The sequence below is a fragment of the Podarcis pityusensis genome (genome assembly GCF_964106645.2).
Source record: "Podarcis pityusensis genome assembly, chromosome: 13".
Taxonomy (NCBI): Eukaryota; Metazoa; Chordata; class Lepidosauria; order Squamata; family Lacertidae; genus Podarcis; species Podarcis pityusensis.
In genome coordinates this window covers 18,079,596-18,093,309 of record NC_138038.1, presented here as the reverse complement: position 1 = coordinate 18,093,309, position 13,714 = coordinate 18,079,596, and the positions used below count along the sequence as shown (strand labels likewise).

The 13,714-nt window shown below is 44.8% G+C and overlaps 1 protein-coding gene across 4 annotated transcripts in view; it reads left to right on the top strand.

Annotated features, from left to right (window-relative positions):
- The window catches only part of PLXDC1 (plexin domain containing 1), a 65,466-nt gene that overhangs the window by 43,912 nt on the left and 7,840 nt on the right, over positions 1-13,714 (top strand). For all 4 annotated transcript variants that reach the window (XM_080979398.1, XM_080979399.1, XM_080979397.1 and 1 more), the window contains 3 exons: positions 3,893-3,974; positions 8,184-8,244; positions 9,573-9,711. In XM_080979398.1, the coding sequence (XP_080835524.1) occupies positions 3,893-3,974; positions 8,184-8,244; positions 9,573-9,711 (282 nt within the window). The remainder of the gene's footprint in view (positions 1-3,892; positions 3,975-8,183; positions 8,245-9,572; positions 9,712-13,714) is intronic.

Here is a 13,714-nt window from a genome sequence, read left to right as displayed (position 1 = left end):
CGGCTCCCTCGGCCTAAAAGCGAGATGAGCGCCGCAACCCCATAGTCACCTGTGAGTGGACTTAACTGTCCAGGGGTCCTTTACCTTTTACATTTACAGGCAAGAGGCTTCCGCAGTTGTACCTGAAGATGCCGGGGACTGATATTGGGTCCTTCTGCACTCAAAACAAGTGATCTGCCACTGAGCTATGGGAGATCTTCCCTGATCTGACTCAGCATGTGGCAACTCCAGACGTTGGCCACTAAAATGTGACAGGGAGACCAAAGTGGGGGCTGACTGCAAGGTGGATGTTTGACAAGGGTCACATCCACATCATACATTTAAAACACATGGCTCCGCTTCCCTAAAGAATCCTGGGCAGTGTAGTTTACCTCTCACAGAACTATAATTCTCAGCACTCTTAACAAGCTACAACTCCCAGCATTGTGTGTGGGGGTTTTTTTGGGGGAGGGGAGCCATGCACTTTAAATGTATTATGTGGGTGTGACCAGAGGCTTCTGGTTGTTTGTCACTGCTTTGCAGGCATTAAAAAACTGGAAGCTAGATAGGAAGCAAAATCCCATTGATTAAAGTGGGGAAAGACCCCAACAATTATGTATTCAACAAATAGCTGGGTTTTGTGGTTTTTTTGTTGTTGTTTTTAAAAAGACACATTCTCTAACATCTCAATGGCTCTTCATGGACTTGGTTTATTGTAACCCCGTTTGTGATGAAGAAGGGGTAGAATGAAAAATGAAATGAAAAAATAAAAAGGGGAAATAATGATAATAATAATCCACTAAGCACTCTTCGCAGCAGCACGTTCTGTACCTTCCACTCCTTGAGATGCATCACAAAGGAGATGGTTAAAGAGATAGCATTTAGCCCACAAGGACAACGCCAGGGAAAACAAAAACGTCCTGCTTGCCTCCATAAATACCCAGCGGAGGATAAACCTGTCCGGGAAATGCCAAGGTTATGCGCTTAAGCCATATCTGTTGGGTGTTTTATGACAACCCAAACAGCAGGCTCAGTCTGCTGCAGCGCAGGCTATAAATAAGCGCTCTGAAATTGTGTAAAAAAAGGGGGGGGGGAGAAGAAAATAACCTGTTGTTGTGTTAAACACACACACACACACACACACACACACACACACACAAGTCTTTTATGACCACTTTGGAATGAGGACCAAAAATCAGATGAAAAGAGTCTATGGCACGGATGTGGCCCCCAGGCCTCTCTGTGGCCCTCAGATCTCTTTTCAGGGCACATGCTTCACCAGCCCTGCTTCACACTTCAGGTCTTTTCATCCAGCTGGAATTGCGTGTTTGAACTTAATGACTCTCCGGTTGCCTGGTTGCAGGGCAGAGAGCTCTGTGCGTAGAAACTAGTCACCTGTACAAGGGTAAAAAAAATATATTGGCTGGTCCGCATGCTTTTAACTCTTGCCCCACCCTGATTTAAATCAGAGTCTCTATCTGTAAATTTGCACATAAATCTATAAGTTAGCATATGCAAATTTTCATGGAGATATGTACTGCAATTTCCTTCCTTCCTTCCTTCCTTCCTTCCTTCCTTCCTTCCTTCTTCTTTCTTTCTTTCTTTCTTTCTTTCTTTCTTTCTTTCTTTCTTTCTTTCTTTTGACAATGTTTAAGTAGCCTATACTACTACTACTATGAGGAAGTGTTAAAGGTATTCCAAAGGAGAAAAGAGTCCTAATGAGCTTTGGTGGCAGGGAGTACCGCTGACCCTGAAATATAAAAAAATAACAAAGCATGGATATGTAAATTTGTAACTATTAAAAATGGAACAGGGGAAACGATTTTCCTACGTGTTGCATTTCATACCCCACCTTACGCCCGGAGAGCTCTAAACTAGGCACCCCCAACCTTTGGTCCTTCAGATGTTTTGGACTACAATTCCCATCATCCCTGACCACTGGTCCTGTTAGCTAGGGATCATGGGAGTTGTAGGCCAAAACATCTGGAGGGCCACAGGTTGGGGATGCCTGCTTTAGACGGTATACGTCTTTCTCACTGCCTCCATAATAACCACACAAAACCCAGATTTTTTTCATATAAATAAAACAAAAAGTTGTCACAGTGGGGCCGCTAGGTATTTGTAGGTGGCAGTGTGCTTTAGATGGCAAGGCGCATCACGTCAAAATGTGTTAAAAGCCACAGAACTGGCAAAATTGACATATAAGCTACGGGACAAGTTTAACTGTGACTTTAAAGATGAATGGGAGCCCTTTACAAAGCATTTGAAGCAGCAGCAAAGCAAACTGGACTACTTGGCTGGCTTTGAATAAACATTCACAAACTTTTTATTGATGATAATCAGCGCAATAGTTTGAGGATCTATATAACTGTGTAACATGCAGAAAACAGCATTCTTAGAGAAATCAGAGACTGGAACTGAGGGAAGCCAGGAGGGTGGGGGTGGGTGGATTTTGTGTGGGAGGAGGGAGAAAAAATGGGGGGGGGGATAAGGATGATATGTTTCTGGATAATATGTTTTGTTTTAATTTTGAATTTAAAAAAGTTTTTTTAAAAAATGTGTTAAAAGCCAACAGCCCTACTACATTTGGGAGCCCTCCTGCGCATTACGCTGAGCGGGGCCCTAGACCTCTGCCCCCAAATCCTGCCTTGATGGCACCACTAAGCTGTCCGTGCCTTCCCTGTTTGACCTTAAGAGCTGAGACGGAATGGAAGTCATGTTGAGACACTTGCCGGAAAATTTCGGATCCAAGCAACAAGCGAGGGGTGATCGATGAAATCAGCGTGAAACTATTTTCTTCGGTGACATGCCGAATGCTTCTCCCTGAGGGAAAAAGGCTTGTTAAAATCCGCTGCCAACACAATGGAAGGAGATTGGGATACATCCCCCACACCCCCGTTTTGCTGTTATGAATAGAATCACAAGTGCTTCCAGCTTTTTGCTGCGACTCTGAGAGATTGCTCCGTACCAGTTTGTTCCAAGAAAAGAGGAACAAAAGGTTTTTTACTTTTAACTTAGGAAACATCTCAGCTTTCCCTCATTTCTCTTGAATTCTGGGAGGGTGTCCCTGGCCAAGACCTTGAGAGTAGGGTCAGATTTGCAGGGTGGGGTGAGGAAAATGGTTTCAGATTAACACACAAACTTTCTCAGCAGTCAAGGGAAGAGGTTTCGGCACAGAGTGGCCACTTAGCACCAAAAAAGAGGGGTGGATTTGCATAAAAATTGCACGCTTTAACTTTATTTATTGCACATTATATGCCAGCTTCCCCCCACCCCAGGAACTCAAAGTGCCAGACATAATTATCTCCCCCTCCCCATTTAATCCTTCACAACATCCCTGTGTGGTAGGTTAGGCTGAGAGACAGTCACTGGCCCAAAGTCACCCAGTCAGCTTCGTGGCTGAGTGGGAATTTGAACCCTGGTCTCCCATGTAGCCGACGTGGGTGGCGCTGTGGGTTAAACCACAGAGCCTAGGACTTGCCGATCAAAAGGTCGGCGGTTCAAATCCCCGTAATGGGGTGAGCTCCCGTTGCTCGGTCCCTGCTCCTGCCCACCTAGCAGTTCGAAAGCACGTCAAAGCGCAAGTAGATAAATAGGTACCGCTCCGGCAGGAAGGTAAACGGCGTTTCCGTGCTCTGCTCTGGTTCGCCAGAAGCGGCTTAGTCATGCTGGCCATGTGACCCGGAAGCTGTACGCCGGCTCCCTCTGCCAATAAAGCGAGATGAGCGCCGCAACCCCAGAGTCGGCCACGACTGGACCTAATGGTCAGGGGTCCCTTTACCTTTTTGACTCCCAGGTAGTCAGCCATCCAACACTCAGAAAGCACATCTTCCAGGCTGGCTTCTGCGTTGGCTCCTCTCATTTTGGAAAGCAAGTTTTGGAGCTCTCATGCTTTTCCTCTTTCCCTTTGCAGCTTGCCTCCAGCACCAGAGCTGCGAAGTTTGTACCACATCTGACCTAACCTTCAACTGCAGCTGGTGTCATGTCCTGCAGAGGTAAGGCACACAAATGTGGGAGGGGATGCACTTTCACACCTCGAAAGTCAAATTAGCTCCCTCTAGTCTTGTCCTGTTTATGGTGCAGCTAGGTAATTTTAGACCCTGGGACTTAATGATCTCGGGATAGGGGGTGGGAAGAAGGATCCTCCCTCTTTAGATGGCAATGTCCCTTACTTCAAAATGTGGCAAGGCATCCTTATGGGAACCCTTGTACTCATTTGACTGAGCGGCCGGTTTGTATTTCTGCCCCAAAGTCCTGCCTTGATTGCCCAGCACCACACTTATGTAGGGATATGACAGAATAAAGATGTAGCAAATATTTTTTCGTGGGGAGGGCAGTTCAATTACAAGCTTTTTCGAAAGCAAGTTTAGGAAAGTATGCACTGGCTACCAATTAGTTTCCGGGCCCAATTCAAAGTGCTGTTTTTGACCTGTAAAGCCTTAAACTGCTCAGGACCGTAATACCTCAAGGACTGCCTCTTTCCATATGAACCTACCCAGACCGAGGTCATCTTCTGAGGATCTCATTCATGTACCTCCTCCTCGAGAAGTCCGGAGGGTGGCAACCCAAGAACGGGGCTTTCTCTGCAGTGGCTCCCAGTCTGTGGAATGCTCTCCTCAGGGAAGTTTGCCTGGCGCCTTCATTACACACCTTTAGGCACCAGGCAAAAACATTCCTTTTTAACCAGGCCTTTGGTTGATCTGATCTACACCCTATGCCCTTTTAAATTGTGTTTTTTGTGGGAGGGGGTGGTATTGGGCTGTTGTTTTTATTTTTATTAGGTATTTTGTGGTTTTATATCTTGATTTTATTCTGTGAACCACCCTGAGACCTCCGGATATAGAGCGGTATATAAATTTAATAAAGAAGGAGGAGGAGGAGGAGGAGGAGAATAATTCTAGCGGCTTCGTGACTTAGCTGAATGGGGTGTCCTGTTTGTAGAGCAAACAACATGCAGACTTTGTGGGAAGTGCCATGAGAAATGGGGAGTTAATCCACTCCTGCTCACAGTGCCCAGAACCAGTGTTGTAACCAGATGCGAAGAAGGATAGTTCGACTGGGATGGAGGATGGCTTTGCTTTATTTGAATGAAGTCTAGGCTTTTGCTTTATTTTGATTCCTTGTGGGACATCCACTGACAAATGTCATTATAAATGAACAGTATTTGAGAATTCTGCATATGCACTAAGGTGGTAAAGCATCATGCTACTGTGAATTTATAGCTTGTTGCTCACCACCGACTTGGGAGGATCTTAGCTGGCACACATCTGTCTCAGGAGACAGTGGAGAGGTGTGCCTTTGGGGGTGAAGTCAAACTGTCGGGCACCTGCTGTGGCTGTAGAGACATGCTTTGTTACAGCTGGGTCAGATGAAGGCGTCCCGTTGTGCTGCTGCAGACGCACCATGGCGTTGCTTCTCTCTGTGCTTGTCATTTCTCCTCTGGTCACTGCTGTGGATGCATGGTCTGTAAGTCTGTCTGTCTGTCTCCAGGCACTGCGGTTGTCCGCAGAGGGATTCCTACATGGCGGGGTCGATGATGTTGCCTGCCTTCATGTCATATTTGCAGTTTGCTATTTGCCTGCAGAAGGACACGGGTGGCGCTGTGGGTTAAACCACAGAGCCTAGGACTTGCCAATCAGAAAGTCGGGGGTTCGAATCCCCACGACGGGGTGAGCTCCCGTTGCTCGGTCCCTGCTCCTGCCAGCCTAGCAGTTCGAAAGCACGCCAGTGCAAGTAGATAAATAGGTACCGCTCCGGCGGGAAGGTAAACGTCGTTTCTGTGTGCTGCTCTGGTTCGCCAGAGGCGGCTTAGTCATGCTGGCCACATGACCCGGAATCTGTACGCCAGCTCCCTCGGCCAAGAAAGTGAGATGAGCGCCGCAACCCCAGAGTCGGCCACGACTAGACCTAATGGTCAGGGGTCCCTTTACCTTTACCTATTTGCCTGCAGTATGTTGGGAAAGATGGAGGGCACAAGGAGGAGGGGACGACAGAGGGCGAGATGGTTGGATAGTGTTCTCGAAGCTACCAGCATGAGTCTGACCAAACTGCAGGAAGCAGTGGAAGACAGGAGTGCCTGGCGTGCTCTGGTCCATGGGGTCACGAAAAGTCAGACATGAATAAATGACTAAACAACAACAACAACATTTGCCTGCAGCTTAGCCTGCCCAAAGCGCCCCGATATTTGATATGTGACCAGCTGCCCAAGATGTGTGGCTAGTCTTTACAGTTTGAGTCTTTGTTTTTTATTTATTTTTATTGTTTTTATTTTTTTACCAACAACCAAAACACAAACAGTGAAAACAAACAGTGAAAACCCCCAGGCGGCTGATACATGGGGTATACATAATCAATAATAACATATTCAAATCAACCATATGTACAATTCTATATACCTTAACACTCCTCCCTCCACAAGCTTTATTTAACTTTTAACATTTTAATTGCCCCAAACTGTTCAAACCTGCCCAGTTTGAGTCTTTAATATCCAAGATGACTTGCAATATGATTTGCAGTACAGTCGTACCTTGGAAGTCGAACGGAATCCGTTCCGGAAGTCTGTTCGACTTCCAAAACGTTCGGAAACCAACAAGCTGCATTTTTGGGGGCGCTGCCTTTCTGTGCACCCCGTGTACTGAAATCCAAAATCAGCCCATGCAGATGCAAACGGGATGCGGTTTCCCAAGTTTTCCATCTCTCTTGAAGAGTAAGGTTAAGCTGTTCTCCAGCAGAGACAGAAAATCCCATCAGCAAGAAGGAACATTTCAGAGTCTTCCGGCCCAGCTGTGTTGGCATGGAGTCGCCCAGTTCCTCAGGGAAAGCCCTTTTGGTCTCCCTGCTTGTTACATTCGCTTGTTTGTGTATCTGGTACAGTACACCCATCTGGGGATTCCGATTATAAAACCATATACTTAAAAATAACCTAGCCCTCCCACACAGAATTGAGGCCAGATGCTCCTATTGCTAGCTTTCTACTGCTAGTTCTGTAGGCATTTTGAAGGGAGTGCACTCCTTACAGGAGGCCATAAAAGCCGCAAAATGCTTTAGCAACCCAAGGAGCCTGGGTGGTGTTGTGTTTAGGGGAAGGGACTAGGCTGTGTTCCTTAATATCTCCAGGAAGCGCTATTTTTATGGATACTTGAAAGAAGCCTTGATTGCTAACTCATAGAAACACAGGAAGCTGCTTTCTACACGATCTGGCAGAGACTCTCTCGAAGGCCTACCTAGGGATGTTGAAGATTCAACCTGGGGTTTTCTGCATGTAAACCTGACGTTCTACCACTGAGCTATGCTGCATCTAACTTGAAAAATAGTTAATTTGTATATATTTCTAGTTCTGGTGAAATGGGTAAGGTTTCATAAGTGCATGTCTTTGCATGAGAAGATTCTTGCATATCTCAGGCCTGGTTTCTTCCTAGCATAGGAGCCACCTCCTAAGGGCCGAGGGGGTCTTTGCCTCCCCCATAAAATATTTGAGGGCCCCCCGCAAAATGGTGTGTGTGCACCACATCATGTGATCAGTTATGTGGGGTGTGGCTTACCTGTTGTTGTTGTTGTTTAGTCGTTTAGTCGTGTCCGACTCTTCGTGACCCCATGGACCAGAGCACGCCAGGCACTCCTGTCTTCCACTGCCTCCCACAGTTTGGTCAAACTCATGCTGGTAGCTTCAAGAACACTGTCCAACCATCTCATCCTCTGTCGTCCCCTTCTCCTTGTGCCCTCCATCTTTCCCAACATCAGGGTCTTTTTCCAGGGAGTCTTCTCTTCTCATGAGGTAGCCAAAGTATTGGAGCCTCAGCTTCAGGATCTGTCCTTCCAGTGAGCACTCAGGGCTGATTTCCTTCAGAATGGATAGGTTTGATCTTCTTGCAGTCCATGGGACTCTCAAGAGTCTCCTCCAGCACCGTAATTCAAAAGCATCAATTCTTCGGCCATCAGCTGTCAAGTATCGAACATTTTGCAATCTCCCATGGGGAACAAAACACTGTCGTCTGTCTTCCTCCTGCATCGTGTGCAGTTCTTCTGCATTTCTACTTTTTGCTAAAGCAACACATGTGCAGGGAAGCAAAAAAGATACCAGATCGTCCCAATACACACAACACACACTTATTCCTTGGGAAAGCCATGGCAGTGAAAATGTCACCAAGCGGGTCTATATTTGTAGGTTAGATGCATACTTGGTTACACGCTTCTCTTTTCTGTAGGTGTTCCAGTGGATTTGACCGACACCGTGAAGAGTGGTTGGAGTATGGCTGTGACCAAGAGGTAAAGTTATAGTCAAAGTACTTAAAAGTATGAACGTATGCAACCCTGGCTCAGTGCTCAACCAGTGTCTCCCACCTCTGAGTTTCAAACTATTGATACCCCCATTTCCTAAGAGGCTGAAAGTCCTAACTGGGCAATCTTTTTTCAGCCAAAGGGCTGCATTCCACTTCTACATAGCCGTAACATTCATTATAATGGTGGAATGAGATTCAGTCGATTCGCCCTTATTAACACAGGGCCATGAGCCGTAATAATAACCCAAAGTTTTTGCAGATTAAAGAAAAGAAAGAACACAAGGGAGCCTGCAAAATTTTGCAGCAAAGTGTTCTGCTCACATTCTGTTCCCGCTTCCACACAGTTTTCCATGTTTTCCTGCCAACAATCCGTCAGCATTCCATGCTTGCTGAGCATGTTCAGTCCTCATTGGGTTGTTTTGGGAGCTTGCCCCCCCCACCTGACCCCAAACCATTCCTAAATATTTTTAGGAAATACCTCCCCTTGCACATGGGAACATATGCAGAGAGAGAGGGATCAACGATGTCCACAGTGTTGGGAGTAAAGAATGAAAACAAAAGCACAGGCAAAATTATGGCAAGGAAGCTTAGTGCAAAAAAACAGAACACAGGAAAGGAGATGGTTGGATGGATAAGTGTTTAGTGGTGTCCAAACTTTGTTCAAAGAGGGCCAGATTTGATGAAGTGAAGAGCTGTGGGGGCCGACCAAAGGGCCAACCAAAGTTGTTGAGGTTTTTTAGGATTTTACCCCAGGAATAAACTGCCACAGGGGCTGGATTAAACCGACTAGCGGGCTGGATTATGCCCCCGAAACGGACTTTGGACATGCACTTTTAAAAAATGGCAGCCAAGCAATTCCAACTGCTAGGGATGGGTGAATCTGCCCATTTTAGTGTCTCTCCATTTCTCATGGTTCTGTTCTTAAGATCAGTTCTCCAGTCTTTGCATCAGTTTAAGATTATTCTTTTTAAGCTTAAAACAGAGTTGGTGGACATTCTGTAGCCTCCTTCTGAAATCCTCTTAACTTTTCAGACCAGAAATATTCCAAGGGTTGGTTGGTTGGTTGTTGTTTTTTCATTGAGCTTTTTGCTGAGCTATTGTGCAAGAGTATCCCTCCATAAAGCAGTGTTGTAATGTGGCAGCACTGAGGAAGCATTGCAGAATAACTAATAAAATTGAACGATGTGCGTATGGGGCCAGTATAAATAAGTCTGCCACTAATGCGCTATGATTGCGTCAATGGCATGTGGCAGATTACATCCACAAAGAAGCACCACCACCACCAGAATGACTGGTTCGGGCTTGTCGTTTTAGTTAGAAGAGAAGACCTGTGCCGACTTTGAAGACGATGAACATTACTACTCAACACCTCCCAGCGACAGTCCCTTCACACCACTCAGAGAAGACATCACCACTTCTTCTTCCCACTTTGTCGACAGCCTAACTACAGAAGGTACCAGCCAGGGTCAAATGCTATGGTTGGAGTGGGAAAGGGAGGCCTCAGGAAGATGTTCCCCCCTGTGTTTCCCAAACTTGGGTCTCCAGCTGTTTCTGAACTACAATTCCCATCATCCCTAGCTAGCAAGACCAGTGGTCAGGGATGATGGGAATTGTAGTCTGAAAAACAGCTGGAGACCAAGTTTAGGAAACCCTGCTGTGGATTATTGTGTATTCTCTCAGATCCATGAACAAGTTTAGTTAATTTTCAGCACCTTGAGAAAACCAAATTTGCTTGAGGTGAGCAGTAATAGCTAAACTAATCAGTTAGAAGTTGATCTAGGCTTTTCACACAGTTATGAATTAGAATTGCATCGGCTATACATGTGCAAACACAGTTTGAAAGTCCCATTGCACTGAATGTCTAAATTTAACATTTGGATGAGTGGAAAAAGACTGATAGAAAAGTGTGGTCTTCTTGCTCCAAGCCCTCATTTTAGGTTGGCTGGAGGCATCGCTTCCAGAGAGAGACCAGAGACCTTTCGTTTTTGAAATTAACTTGTGGAGATCAGTGTGTCATGGTGACTGCGTAAAACAGAACATCACCCCAGACTAATTAAGTTTCCTCCAGTATGAGAAATTATGTCATATTCCCCAGGATCTTGTGCATAATATGCCTAGGTTAGCATCAAAACCACTATTCCCCTCTGTGGTTAGCAGCAGGTACCAGTTCAATTTTGCTGTTTAATAGTCCCTGTCGCAAGCTGCTAATTAAAATAAATAGAAAAGAACATTAGTAGTTGCCCTTCAGCAGTGAAGGAAGGAGAGGAAAGAATTCTTTTGTGACTGAGTTGACTTTGAAAAGAGCTAATAAAATATGAGGGAAGAGCCACGCTGATGGTTTCCAGTTGACTTTTTGATTCCAGGCAGGGAAATAGTTTTATTTTTATTTTTATAACAGCGTATTAAAGCATGAGGTTAATTTCTTAGCTTGGTTTGAGACAAAACAAATGCACACACAACAGCCATCACCATGGTACTGGGCCTCAAATCTCCCTGGGACTCTTACCCTCTGAAAAGACATCCAAACTTCACTCGTGAGGTTATCAAAAAAGATGATAACATATGTATGTATGATGGTGTGAGACTGATAAAATGATGAAACTTGTACGTTTATAATAGGAATGTTTTTCTGGTGGTGAAATTGAAACATGAAATAAATCTAGGCCAGCTGCGAAGACATCATAGAAGCCTTCTTTCAATTTTTATCTTTTACCCTTACAGTCCAGCTCCTTGGAGCCAGCTAATGGAGATGATATTTATGAATGTGGCTGACATCTTAGTTATTTGGATGCCATTTCTGTCTTCCCCTCTTGCCTATAAAAGCAGAGCCCAAATAATTTCTTCCAGGGGGTGCTGTTAAGTGACAAGAGGAGAGAAGATGTTTCCTTCTTTCTTACTCATTCCTTCCAAAGAAGCAGAGCAGTGGTAAAACAGGAGAGAGAGTTATGTCCTTGCTCAAATGACCTCTCCAAGTAAACGCTTCATGCTTTTCTGAATAAGCTGTGTAAGCAGACAAGAGGATGAGCAGATGATCTCGCTAGAAATCCGGTCTTCACAAGCATATGAGAGAGAGAGAGAGAGAGAGAGAGAGAGAGAGAGAGAGAGAGAGAGAGAGAGTTTGGTTTTTTAAAAAGTATTATTCTTCGGAATAATACTAATCTTTTATAACATGCAGATAGTGCTAATTCCATACAGTGGTACCTTGGGTTACATACGCTTCAGGTTACATACGCTTCAGGTTACAGACTCCGCTAACCCAGAAATATTACCTCGGGTTAAGAACTTTGCTTCAGGATGCGCGGCGGCAGCAGGAGGCCCCATTAGCTAAAGTAGTTCTTCAGGTTAAGAACAGTTTCAGGTTAAGAACGGACCTCTGGAACGCATTAAGTACTTAACCCGAGGTACCACGGTATAGGGATATAAAGGTAAAGGGACCCCTGACCATTAGGTCCAGTCGTGATCAACTCTGGGGTTGCGGCGCTCATCTCGCTTTACTGGCTGAGGGAGCCAGCGTACAGCTTCCGGGTCATGTGGCCAGCATGACTAGGCCGCTTCTGGCGAACCAGAGCAGCACACGGAAATGCCGTTTACCTTCCCGCCGGGAAGTATTTATCTACTTGCATTTTGACGTGCTTTTGAACTGCTAGGTTGGCAGGAGCAGGGACAGAACAACAGGAGCTCACCCCGTCATGGGGATTCGAACCGCCGACCTTCTGATCGGCAAGCCCTAGGCTCTGTGGTTTAGACCACAGTGCCACCCACATCCCTTATATAGGGATATAAGAAACCATTAAGTGTGGGGCCAGCCCTACCATTAGACAGAGTGAGATGACTGCCTCATGCAGCAGATGCTGGGATGGTAGTCCTCTGGCTGTTTCTCCTGATTCTTCTGGCTATACCCTTCTGGTGGAGAGGACAGAGCTGTGCATATCTTATGGCCTGGCCTTCATCCCTGTAACTAGCCAACTGCTCTCAAGTGTGGTGAAGGATTCTTTCCTGTTGCTGGTATTGAAATAAGATTCAGCCACCAGCCCAGTCACCTTCTGTACGTGGAGAGGTATAGAGAGTTGGAAGGGACCACAAGGACCATCTAGTCCAGGGGTCAGCAACCTTTTTCAGTCATGGGTTGCCCCTCAGACCATGTGGTGGGCCGGACTATATTTTGAAAAAAATAATGAACGAATTCCTATGCCCCACAAATAACCCAGAAATGCATTTTAAATAAAAGGACACATTCTACTCATGTAAAAACACGCTGATTCCCGGACCGTCCGGGGGCCGGATTGAGAAGGCGATTGGGCCGCATCCGGCCCCCGGGCCTTAGGTTGCCTACCCCTGATCTAGTCCAATCCTCTGCAATGCAGGAATATTTTGCCCAACGCGTGACTCTGAGATTAAGAATCTCATGCTTTACCGACTGAGCTGTCCAGCTTCCTTTCCTTTTCGTCCTGTTGCTGCTTAACATTTCAGCAACCCATAACACAGCAAATGTGCAATCAATGTGCAGAATATTTCTTTCTCTAGGAACCAGCTCGACCACATTAACCCTTCATTTTCCAAATAGTATTGCCTTTATATCTGTTTCTTCCTCCACCTTTCCTAAATTGCAAGTTGATGTGGGGGATCATGATCCACAGTGCATCAAAGGATAAAGGATTTTTAACCCTTTCCCCGCCACACACACACCACAGCCACCTCCACAATATTTCGTGAGTGAACACCTGGCTGCAATTGTCTGCAAGCAGAGTTGCTATTCCCTACCTGCATAAAACAGAATAGCAAACACTGGATGCTCTTAAATGGATGCTTCCACATCTGGAAGCAACAAAGTTCCCCTTGTAATTTTTAACTATTCATTCATTCATTCATTCATTCATTCACAAAACACATACACAGCATAACAGCAATAACAAGCAAAAAATCGAGCAGTTAGATGGATGGAGCAATTAAATGCCACAATTAAAAAAAACAAACCACAGTCCTCCACAGCCAGGCCTATAAGCAATTCATTAATTCAATACCAAATTTAAACCATGATGTTTTTGTTTTTTTTGTGTGTGTTTTTTTAAAATAATTTTTATTAAAGTTTTAAACAACAAAAGAAAAAGAACAACACAAAATACAATACAAAACTCAACCATAAAAAACAAAAAACATAACAATTAAAAACAAACTCTCTTTTCCATTTCCAATTTTAAATTACTTATATTCTGGACTTCCTCATACCTCCCTCTTTTGTATTCCAATCCACATTATTTGTCCAGCAGTTTCTTTTCCACTTTTTTAATCCCAATCTTTAATTTAATAAAATGTTAAAATATATAACTTCAACTTTTTTAAAAAAAAACCTAATCCTTAATCTTAATATCATATATCATTAAAATTTTCCCTTTTAATATCAAATTTCCATTTATTTAAACATCTTTGATCTTGATCTTTAATCTTAATCTATCATT